The sequence below is a fragment of the Sebastes umbrosus genome, chromosome 19 (genome assembly GCF_015220745.1).
Source record: "Sebastes umbrosus isolate fSebUmb1 chromosome 19, fSebUmb1.pri, whole genome shotgun sequence".
Taxonomy (NCBI): domain Eukaryota; kingdom Metazoa; phylum Chordata; class Actinopteri; order Perciformes; family Sebastidae; genus Sebastes; species Sebastes umbrosus.
Genome location: NC_051287.1, coordinates 12,295,741 through 12,308,165, shown reverse-complemented (window position 1 = coordinate 12,308,165; position 12,425 = coordinate 12,295,741). Strand labels below are relative to the sequence as shown.

Here is a 12,425-nt window from a genome sequence, read left to right as displayed (position 1 = left end):
TTGTACAGTTTTTTGGGACACTGACAACGCACTTTAGTCCGTTAGTACTTGTAGGCAATAACAACAATTTCTGTTGTTACAGAACACAAAGAAATAAGTGAGCTTGTTGTCTGAATGAAACCGTCGGCTGCAGCTACCTGAGTCCAGCTGCTCTCCACATAAACGTCACTGCTTCTGAACTCCTCCTGGTGGAAAAGTATGAATGACCAACGTACTGCTCGTCATTTCTATACTTTGATTTTTTTCGGCAACTCGCAGAATGAGTTTCTTGTGATTGTATCTTGCGCAGAATCAAAAAGCTCAAACTAAATGACAAAGATCCAAAGTGTGAATGCTTGTTCTTAAATTGAATTTTTACAACCACTGACCCTTCACCATATGGTAACATCACTGCTTTTAAAAGGGAGAGTCTGCCCTCTTGTGGTTATAACTTGTATCACCATTAAATGAGAAAAAACAATGCATGTATTGTATATGACTTGTGAGTTTATTTAAACAATATATATTTTATATTATATAATTTATAATAATTATTATAAATTAAATAAATTAATAATAACTAACCCTTTACTGCATTAATTGTATTTTCAGGGAAAAATTTAAATAAATAAATAACTAATAATAATAATACAAAAATAAATAACTATTATATGATCTATCAATTAAATTTTAAATTACCCCGTCCTACTCAACTTGGATTTTTTTGTTGTTGTTTTTGTTTTGAATATCTATGAGTTGTGGACAGAACAAGACATTTGAGGACGTCATCGTGGGTTTTGGGAAACACTGATCAACATTTTCACCATTTTCTGACTTTTATAGACCAAACAACTAAACGATTAATTGAGAAAATAATTAACAGATTAATTGACAATGTAAATAATTTTTAGTTGCAGCCCTAATTTGTTTCTTTATGAGGTAATTCAGAAATGTTTTAATATATTTTTGGAACCAGTTCCTCAGATTTCTTTATACTTTAGTTTGTGAAACAGAGATGGGAATCACATTTTCTGCCTTTGAACAAAATAAATATGCGTATGGCTCCATGTTATTCTCTCCTACTTCCACCCAACCCTTCACAAAAAGCTGTTCATATTATCGTAAATGGCAAATATGAATCATTCTTGGCTGGAGATAAATCTAATTAATGTAGGTGTGTTGGCTCTAGATTAGTGAATCCTACATAACTGCCTCTAAAACCTGATTGTCGGATCTGTTGTTCCTCGCTGTCACTGTCCTCCTCACCATCAGCGGGAAAAGACCTGAACCACTCAATCAGGTTTCTATTGGACCTGTGTGCCGTAAAACGTCCCTGTGTGATGAGAAAGTGAAGAAGAGGCCTACAGTTGGGGAAACTCAAGCTGTTTTTTAAAGAATGTCCACACTTCAACAACATCATTTTAACCACATCTTTACAGCCCCTGCTGAAAATATACTCTTCCTATTTGTTTCTACACGTACTTTCAATCTGCTGCACTTCCGTCCCTTTCATCCTTTCACCCGTTCTTTCTGCTGCTCGCTCTCTAACCAAGAAGAGGTTTTGGCCTGCCTCCCTTCCAAAACCGCAGGGTAAAAATGTACAACAGTAACCCTTCACAGGCTCCATTTCCTCCTCCGTCTCTCCCGAATCACGCTTTAAGGGTTATGACGGGGGCAACTCACAGTGTACACACAGACTGTACCCATACTGTGCAGACTTCCTTTGATCGCTCACACTTCAACACACACTCACTTTCTCTTTGCGTCATCCTCGACAGTGACCGTGGTAAGAAAAAAAAATAGTTTGCACAACTGTGAGAAAAAAAGAAAACACTTCTCCAGAATATGACTATTGTACGCGAGCGGTTTGTGGCTTGTGCTCGAGCTGGCCGCATCTCAACCCATACCTTTGTTTTAAGTACAACTCGCTGGGCTTATTCCAGCCGACTATAATGGGAAATGTTTTTCCAGCCTCCGAGCTTTCCCGGAGCAGTGCGCAGTGCATTTTAATGTGTAGGTATGTGTCTTAAAGCCCTAAATGGAAGCAGATGTTTCAGTCGGAGAGTAGAAGTTTACATAGGGCTGTAATCAAGAGAGGGATTTTTCTTTTTTCTTCCAGTAATTTGAATCTATTTTTCTGTCTAAATGAGCCTGGTGCGCTGCATTGTGCGCATGGCTGAACTGTGCCGGGTTGTGCTGAGCTATGCAGCCACATATGGGAGTGATTACAGTCCAGTGTTTATCAGACCTCACTGAGGGACTGACTGTACGGCTGAGCAGAGCAGCACACTATTTCAATTTCCCAGCTACAACCTTCTATGGAAATCAGACAAGTGATACAATATTACACCATGACACTGTGCATGCAATCATAATCCCTGGGAGCCTTATTTTTTTTTAGAGCTGAAACGATTATCACAGTCTGTTTACAGGTCTTGGGGAGAACTGCTGCATATGTGAGAAAAGCAAGATGTTATCATCACCAACTCGTCATATACGGACGCTTCGTCAGACCCCCTTGGCGTCATCTGTTTCCGGTCAGCACTTGTTGTGAAGTTAAGATAAACAGGTGCTTAGGTTCAGGCAATAAAACCACTACAGTTAGATTTAGGAAACCACAGCGTTGTCACATCATAAAACAGTGATTGGAAATGGTCTTGGAAAGCATTTACAAATGACCTGCTGATAGGGGCGTCAGATCAGAAAACGCTTTTTGTGTCGTTAACATATTTTGTCATTTAATGTGGAGGACTTGTCTCTTGTCTCATGCAAACAACAATCTGTGTCGGACGTGTGTGTGAGGGCTAAATGAGCTCACAGAATGCAAAGCAGAGGAGTGCCTTAAGTCAGCAAAAACGTCAGTAAGCCCATCAATTCAACTCCCCGTTGGGCGCTTTATGACAGGCTGTAACGCAGAGGGATACCCCAGCAGCCCAGCCTACCACAACTACTTTCCATCTGTCTGTTAGAGAGCACATCAATATGGCCCTGTCCATGTTGGTGCCTTCTTCTTAGATCTAAAAACATAGAAAACATGTCTGACATTCAAAACATATGTTCTTCATTCACATGCTGCTTTGAAGCCTACTGTAAAAGCTTCACCAGGAAACCACAAGAGGACAAACCCTAATACATATTTCCTTCTCTTTTTTTTCCTCTTTTAAAAAAGGCACTCAAAACTCCCTCGCCCCACTCCTTTGCAAAGCACCTGAATGCAGCACGCCTTCAGCTACATCTGGCTCCAGATGTTGTGCCAATCTGACAAGATGGCAAAAACCCCTGGCAACAACAATCACAAACACTGTGGGTTTGACAGAAGGAGAGGTTAATGAAGATAACATTTCAAGGCAAATGCACTCATCTAACCTCTGAAGTGAGAAGTTCAGGGAGAGAGGAGGATGAGTGAAAGAGTCTGTCAGAGTTTCGGCGGCTGCAGGATCTATTTTTGCTCCGTTAATGCGGCCGCAGTTGCAAGGGGGAAGTTATAGCTGCTCTATGAGAAGCTTTTTGTTCATGGACGGTAAAAGCAAGGAGTGGCTGGATTGATTAATGCAGAGTGAACGTTTCAAAGCCGACTAATCCAGGCGTCAAAACCTAATCTTTCCTTCGTACGTTGTGTGCAAGCTCCTTATCTCAGTCTATTTGTTAGGTCTGCGTTACAAAATTAAACCATAGTAACATGTTCTGATCACACATTGCCCTGCGTTAGCCCAATGATAAATGGGCTTCTCCGCTTCCTGCCAGCGCATGCCTTTCCTTAAATGAACTACAAATGTTCTGTTATGGATCGACAAGACGCCACGCGGTTAGTTTCCACTGCATCAGAATTTGCTGATGTTGCCATTGAACTCATTACAAAGCATGGTGCTGACTTTTTCAGATTTTTGATCCTGGCTTCATCTGATAAAAATCTTCCTCCAGTGGCCAGTGTTTTGTATGCTTGCTGGTTCGTTGTATGTTTTACTGCCTGTTCACATAACTCCCCTTTTGTCTCACTGGCACCGTGTGGCCTAATCTGATTCACACACAATTAGCCGAGGATGACTGGAAGAGGTTGGAGACAGACCAGAGCGGAGAGTTTAGTGACAGGCGGAGTTGATATGCTGCAATTGTTATGAAAATTAATGGAAAAAGACGCTAAATTAGGTTAGGATTTGTTGCTCCTGGAGGACATCCAGACACTCCAGTCAAGCTCAAGACTCAAGGGCAAAGAACTTGTGTGTTCTTGTTTTATGCACCAGCGTGATAAGATCAAATTTCTTAAAGAGTACTCCACTGCAACACTGGCAGACTCAGGGTGGACATTATTATTTTTTTTTCAAACTTGTGGTCTCTCCAGCCCCAACCAACGCTGACTCATGTGACATCCCTTGAGGTAATTTATCATATTTCGTGCAGCTGCCTCTTGAGCCACAAAAGGCTTTACACTATGGCTGTCAATACAATATTTAATCATGATTAATCACATGATTGTCCACAGTTAATCGTGATTCATCGCAAATATTATCACACATTTTTTATCGGTTCAAAATGAACCAAGTATTTAATACTCTTATAAACATGGGAGTGGGCAAATATGCTTGCTATATGCAAATGTATGTATATATTTATTATTGGAAATCAATTAACAACACAAAACAATGACAAATATTGTCCAGAAACCCTCACAGGTACTGCATTTAGCATAAAAAATATGCTCAAATCATAACATGGCAAACTGCAGCACAACAGCTGTCAGTGTGTCAGTGTGCTGACTTGACTATGACTTGCCCCAAACTGCATGTGATTATCATAAAGTGGGCATGTCTGTAAAGGGGAGACTCGTGGGTACCCATAGAACCCATTTTCATTCACATATCTTGAGGTCAGAGGTCAAGGGAACCCTCTGAAAATGGCCATGCCCGTTTTTCCTTGCCAAATTTTTGCGTAAGTTTGGAGCGTTATTTAACCTCCTTCCTGTTTTCTATTTTCATATGATGCCAGTATCTTCATTCTAGCTTTAAAACTGAGCTACAACCTAAAAATTGCAATTTGCGTTAATATGTTAAAGAAATTAGTGGCGTTAAAACTAATTTGCGTTGATCCATTATTATCGCGTTCATTTTGACAGCCACTCCCATTAAAAAAAAACATTGATTTCCAGAAGAGGGAACCAGAAGTGCAAAAATGCTAACTCATTTCTGGGTTTTAGGACTCATTCCCAATCTATGTATCATATTTTGTGCATCTCCCCCTGGAGCAGTCCTGTAGAAGGTAACCCAAAAATTGTAAAAACTTGCAAAACCTTGTCAGATTCGCTACCTGACATCCTATCCTAAGTTTCTAGACATGACTCTCTGGAGCCACAAAACCCACCTGCAACTATTAACCACCTGCAACCAGCATAGCAGAGGAAAATGACCCAATTATTGGTTCCAGTCGTCCACTCAGCTCTTCTGCTTTCACCTGCAGCTCTGCAGCTACCTGCTGTCAGAGAGACGATCTGCCAACTGGCACTCTGCTGACTCTGTTAGATAAGGCTGAGTCACTATATGAAGCACTGTCCAAGACACAGTCAGAAATTATAATGTGATGTGAATCTGTTTGTTTATCCCAAGACGGATTAGCACAGAACAGAACTTCTCGCTAAAATTTTGCATAATCTTTTTTGTATTGAATTCAAACACTAAGAGATCTCTCACACCAGAAGTGTTAAGTATGCAAAGTATATTTACCCAAGTACTGCACTTAAGTATAATTTTGAGATGCTTGTACTTTGAGTCTTTCCTTTTATTTTACTCCACTACACTCATTTGACAGCTATAACTTCGAGTTACTTTTCAAATTAAGACTTTATATAATAAAAACACATGATAAGCTTATAAAATGCAACACAATGTTCAAAATTAAATCAGTGGTTCCAAACATTTTTGGTTTGTGTCTTCTTGCAAAAAGTATTGTGATTTGTTCGCTTTAGTGTTCCACCAAAGGAACATTTCCCCTATAAACGGTTTCATTAGATAATTGCGGACCAAAGAGGTCAAATCATAAAATATTTTAAAAAAGAAATAAAAGATTGGAGAAAAGTCAGAAAAATAATTAAAGTTTTCTTCTTTCCTCTCCAATTAATCATCTCACGTCCCCTCAGATTTATCTTGTGACCCTTTGGAGGGGGCCGACCCCTAGGTTGGGAACCACTTTACAAACTACTCTAACTCTATATAAAGTACTTAAAGGTGCAGTGTGTAGGATTTGGCGGCATCCAGATTGAAACCTCTCCCGTGTGCCAAGTGAGACGGAGAACTACGGTGGCCGACGCGAATGGGCCTTCTCTAGAGCCAGTCGTTGTAAGAGTAGAGTCGGTCATTTTGAGAATAGTAGAGCCAGAGTGTGTGTGTGTGTATGTGGGAGGTGAGTGGTGAAGCAAGAGAGAGAGAGAGAGAAAGGGAGGCGTTGACGGGAGCGAGTAACGTTATCGACTCCGGCCCAAGCCGGAAAAGTCAACAGTGTTTGGTTTGTCCGTTCTGGGCTACTGTAGAAACATGACAGCCGACTCGGTGGAAAGGACCCGCTTCGTATGTAGATATATATACGGCTCATTCTAAGGTAACGAAAACACAACAACTCTTAGTTTCAGGTGATTATACACTAAAGAAAACATACTGATTAATCTTACATTCAACTTCTGCCAATAGATCCCCCTAAATGTTACACACTGGTCCTTTAAAACTAGCTCCACCTCAACCAGCTGAACTGCTGCTTATGAATTGATGCATCACTATTAACAATCTAATCACTCACAGGGGCAAAACGAGTACTTTTACTGATACTTGAAATACACTTTGCTGATAATACCTCTGTACTGTACATTTATTAGTATTGCCACATTGTTGTATAGTTACTTTTACTTATGTAAAGGATCTGAGTACTTCTTCCACCACTGTCTCACACTATGTCTGTAGCCTGGAGGAGAAAATGAGGGCAGATCAATGTCTAGATAAAAGTACCTCATGACACACTTCCCCAGGCAAACATATGGAAACCCTTCTGACAGTGTGTGTGTGTGTGTGTGTGTGTGTGTGAGCATGTTATGCATGTGAAAGCACGCTTCTAACATACTGTATGTGTACTGTTTAAATGTGTTAGGTTTGTTTGGTCATGTACCTCTGCAGCACGATGAATTATACACAGACTTCTCAGCAGCAGCAGCAGCCCTTTACTGGAGTGTCTTTCATATCCCCTCAGTACAGCGGAGAATCTATTTCCCCACGCAGTACCACTTCAGGCTCGTCTCTGATTGATCGTCTGTTAAACTGCAAGTGTCTGAGAGACGGTCTGCCAGGAAGCCTTACACTGTGACTCTGGGTCCACGGCGTACAGACATGGAAGGAGCTCCTTCACAAAACGGGATAAATCAAGCTAATTAGAAGAGATGTGTGATTCGAAAGTAAGCGCTTGGCACAAATCTCGCCCCCCGCACGCACCCTGAATACAGTACATGCCTCTATTTGGAAAAGTGGGGACCTGGCAGCCTGGATGGAGAGACGTCTCCAACACAAGTGTCACCATCACACATACTGAGAGAAAGTAATCAGCTATAAGGGCAATGAAGCAAGAGTAAATTTGCACTTCATGTGCACACCTCCGCAGATTGTCTGAAATAGCAGGAAGTGAGAGTGGAGGTGGAAGGAGGGGAGGTGATACGATCAAGATAAATCAAGCTGCAAAGGTTAGTCGATTAGGAAAGAAAATTAATTGGCAACTATTTAATCGATTTATTTTCTCAAGCAAAATGCCAAACAGTTTGATGGTTTCAAGTAAGGCTGCAACTAATGATTATTTTAATTTTCATTATTTTCCTGATTAATCAGTTAGTTGTTTGGTCTATAAAATGTCGATCAGTGTTTCCCAAATCCCAAGATGACGTCCTCAAATGTCTTGTTTTGTTCACAACTCAAAGATATTCAGTTTACTGTCTTAGAGGAGTAAAGAAACCAGAACATATTCACATTTAAGAAGCTGGAATCTGAGAATTTAAACTTAAAAAAAATTAAATTACTGCTTCGTGGTTGTATGCCTCCACCAACCAGTCAAGTGGCAGTTTCCATCCATGTCTGTCCAAAATATCATCACTTCATCCTTTTATCCTATTCGACATTCGTGTGAAATTGTCATAATTAGCATATGAATTCTTGAGTTATGGACAGGTCACAGTGACCTTTGACCTCCAAAATCTAATCGGCTCATCCTTGAGTCCAGGAGGACAGTTGCGCCAAATTTGAAGAAATTCCCGAGATATCGCGTTCACGAGAATGGACCGGACAGAAGTACAGGCAACCTGAAATCACGGCTGTCTCCGGCGCGGAGGCATAAAAAAAATGACTTAATCCGATTAATCGATTATCAAAGTAGTTGGTGATTAATTTAATAGTTGTAGCAGCTCTAGTTTCAAGTTATCTCAAGTTATCAAATGTGAGAATTTTCTGCTTTTACATGATAGCAAATTGAATATTTTTGATGTCTGGACTGTAAGACGAACAAAACAAGACGTGTTGATGTCATCTTGAGCTCTAATATATCGGATTGGACATCAAAATCACTACAAAATTGACCCAGTTTGGGTCAATACAGTCACACATTACTGGGTTACTTTTACCATAAAACTGTCACAAATGTATTGTTAGTTATCCAAAATGATGTGCCATGACATAACACACTCTTGACAAACAATCCTCAACTAGGAAGTCTCGTGTGAAAAAAGGGGAAGGAACTGATCTGACATCAGTAAAAGTGAGAGCCTTTAAAGTAATACCTGCTATCTCTATGGTCCAAATAACCACCAGTACACAAACTGACAGATGACTTTGACAGAAAGGGACCACATGCAGGGAGCAGGTTGGGATATCTAAACAGCTCCGGGGACACACAACAGTCAGAGCTGGACAACACAAGGCCACAGAAGAACCTCCAGGGATGTTTGCCAAAAAACAGTCATACCACACTGAGAAGACACACATCAGCTGCACATTATGTGGTCCTAGAAGACCACCCCTCCTCCCCCCGATTGCCTTCATGAGTCTATGGCCTCAGGATGTGTGCAGCACTCACAGGTGTGCAGCTGTGCCTCATGAGATTATATACAGCAGGTGATTTGATCCCCTCAAATCCTCTCCTTCATGTAGTTGGAATTAAAACGTGCACATTCTCAGCCCTCTATCTTTGCTGCATGATTGGACAGCACACTGATGCTCTGTGGTTGCAGGACTTGCCCAATCAAAAGCACATTTTGGCTACACTGTAAACAATTGCTGTTAATTTACACCAGGATTCCAACAGTATTAACCTGTTATTGCTAAAAACATTGCTCTAGAAAACCTGTTAAATTACGCGCATAGGCCGTTTTTTAACTGAACTATAATGTATTCTTAAAAAACAGCACTTTACTGTTAATCAACTGTCTAAAGTATCATCAGTAACAGTTTCATGCAGTATTTTTTTTAATTCTGGGACCTGATCTGCACATGTGAGGCTTGTACATTGTACATGATTGTAAAATCAGTGAATTAGCTTTATTGTTCTTCACTCACATGTTGTTATGGTTTGCATTCTGTGCTTGTAGCCAGCTAGAGACAGACATTTTTGGGAAAAGTGTCAACAAGTCTATTATAGCCTTTTTCCTAACAAGTGCCTTTAATTGTATTTAGTGTGACTATTCCTATGTCTGTAACCTGCTAAGTCTATTCATCTAGGGAAAAAATAATGTTTATTAAAATGTATGTAAAAAATAAATAGTGCATTAAAACAAATCAGTAAGATAATGTAAAAGAAAGGTGGAAAAACAGCTATATAATGTATCTTTAAACAGGAAATTAACTGTAAAATACTGTGAAATTAATATAAAAAAAACAAAAACAGTTCAAACTGTATTTTATAATAATATTATTATTATTATTAAATGCTAATTTTACAGTAATATAAAGGCAACCCTGCTGCCATTAGTTCTTTACTGTTATTTTACTGGGAAATTCTTAACAGTGTATAAAATGACGTCCTGCACACTAAAGCAGCTTTGTCAACATTGCAGAGTCAGGTGCAGACGAAATGTATCCGTGCGTAACGCTTCTCCAAAACACGGTCCGATAGGGAAATGTGAGCGCATGGGTGTCCAGGATGAAAAAATGATGAGATGAACAAAAGATGTGATTCTATAGCCAGAGAAGTGAAAATCAGACTCCACTCTTTAGATGCATTATTAGAGGGTTTGGGGCTTCCTATAATCTATGCGCACACACATATACATACATATACACAGCAGAGCTTGGCTAAATCCTCAATGCACAATGTGAAAGACACTCATTGTGTGGCCTTATTGTGAAGTGGCACTTCTCTGTAGGAGATTGCAGTTTCTGTGGGTTAGTCTAGTCGTTTTGTCCCAGACTAAAAACCCGTTCCCCCCTTTAAAACAAAAGGAGGACCTACCTGGTAATCTCGAAGCTGCAACCTTTCCGAAGGAGCAAGGCTCTCTTCCGCATGATGCCTTTGTCTCTGCCGAGGTACACATTTTTATCTGAATTCATGGGTGCAGGCAGGTAGACTCAGAGGGAAAAAACAGCAGAGCCTTTTTTTTTTTCCAAGGAAAAAAAAAAAAAAAGAAAAAAGTCAAAAAAATGCGAGACTGAGAGAGGCAGGAAGGAGGAGGAAAAAAAAAACCCTTTAACGCACAGTCCAAAGGAAAGTGATCCTGCAGACTTTTCCCCTCCTCAGGCGAGACAAAAGACGGTGTAGTTGGAGCTGTTAGAGGTGCATGGTGTCCGGGTTGGTGGTGTCTCCATGCGGGCAGGCTGCTGCAGTTGTCACCCTGAGCTGAGAGGACCGGACCGTGCTGAGCTGAGCTGAGCTGAGCTGAGTCTCTCCCTGAACTGTGGAGCCCCACAGCGCTCCTTCAGCTTCAGCCCGGCACTGAGAGGCTGAGAGGCAATGACTTCACACCACACACTGATGGAGAGAGAGAGAGAGAGAGACAGAGAGAGAGAGACACAGAGAGAGAGAGGGAGAGGTTGGTGCTGAGACTATCAGTGAGAGGAAGTGTGTTTAGGGTTAAATGAAGTTACTATGTGCATGAGAAAGGAAGAGAGATATATTAATAAAGAGAACAATAATATGTAGTATATGGATCTATAGGCCAGATAGGGGTCTTTGACTAGCTAAGTAAAATAAAATAAAAATACTTCAGCAGTGCTTTAATTTGGAGGCTCTTCAACCTTTTAATGGTACATCCAGAATAAAAGCAATAAATATATATATGTATATATATATATATATTGTGTATTTCTCTGTTCCTTTGGGCACTAACAACAATCTCTTTTAACTACGACAGTTTTTGAATTATGAGCCTCTAAATGAGATGTCAAAGGTAAATGTTCATTTACCTTAAAGGGACTGTTTGTAAGAATCAGAAATTGCTTGTTAACAGCGACACCTGTGGCCGTTAAGTCAACGAAAGTCAGCGTCCATGTTGCTCGGGGTCGCACTTGTGCTCGCTCTACATAGACATGAACGAGCATCGCTCAAAACAGTGAGGCGACACACGTCAGCTAAAACCACAATATCACTCTATATTTTACAAACAGTCCCTTTAAAGCAGCAGTGGGTAGAATTGGATAAAATATGATTTAAAAAAAAGTTATTTTTATAAAACAGTCACTATATCCTGACAGCAGTGCATGAGAAAAAAAAGGAAAAAAAAATCTCTCAAAGTCAAAGTTTGTGACCCGGCAGCCGTGTTGAGATCAGTTGAGGAAATACCAAGCATTCTTCTTTCATAGGGACGGATAAAATGTACATGGACGACTTAAAAACGGCTATCTAATGCATGTATCATAATGCTTATAGCGGATGTTAATTTGCAACACCTGTCCCTAAAAGTGCTTTTTTTGTGAAAATAAGAGATTAAAACAAAACTGAGTACAGGAAAAATAAATAAATACAATAAAGCACACATTTAAAAACAATACATTTTAAAACTAGACATGAGTACAGGTTTGTCGCTGATTTAAACAGGATTTGGTTGCTCTCTTAAAAGTGGTAAAGTTTGCAGACAATTTCAAGTGATCAGGTAGCGAGTTCCAAGACTTTCACAGGAAAAGCTGTCTGAGCAAAAAATGTTTTGCAGACTGGAACTTTAGAATTGCAATTGATTCTTCTTAGATTCAAGTGATTATACACTAATGAAAACATAGTTGTGAATATTATATTCCATTTCTGCTAATAGGTCCCCTGAAATGTTACACACTGTTCCTTTAAATTAAGGCATAGAGTAAGTTTTTCTCCATTAAAGTAGATACAATATATATTTTTTGGATGAGAGCAATATGTGCAACCTAGAGCATTTAAAAAAAAAAAACTGTTATGTACCGGTATGTATGTATGTAAAAAACTAATAAAAAGTCATTCAATATGCACTGCAG

General features: G+C 39.9%; 1 protein-coding gene across 4 annotated transcripts in view; it reads right to left on the bottom strand.

Moving 5' to 3' along the window:
• The window catches only part of garnl3 (GTPase activating Rap/RanGAP domain like 3), a 77,626-nt gene extending 66,695 nt beyond the window's left edge, over nucleotides 1-10,931 (bottom strand). For all 4 annotated transcript variants that reach the window (XM_037752499.1, XM_037752503.1, XM_037752500.1 and 1 more), the window contains exon 1: nucleotides 10,438-10,931. In XM_037752499.1, the coding sequence (XP_037608427.1) occupies nucleotides 10,438-10,535 (98 nt within the window). In that variant the 5' untranslated portion in view covers nucleotides 10,536-10,931. The remainder of the gene's footprint in view (nucleotides 1-10,437) is intronic.
• Between the last annotated feature and the right edge of the window lie 1,494 nt (nucleotides 10,932-12,425).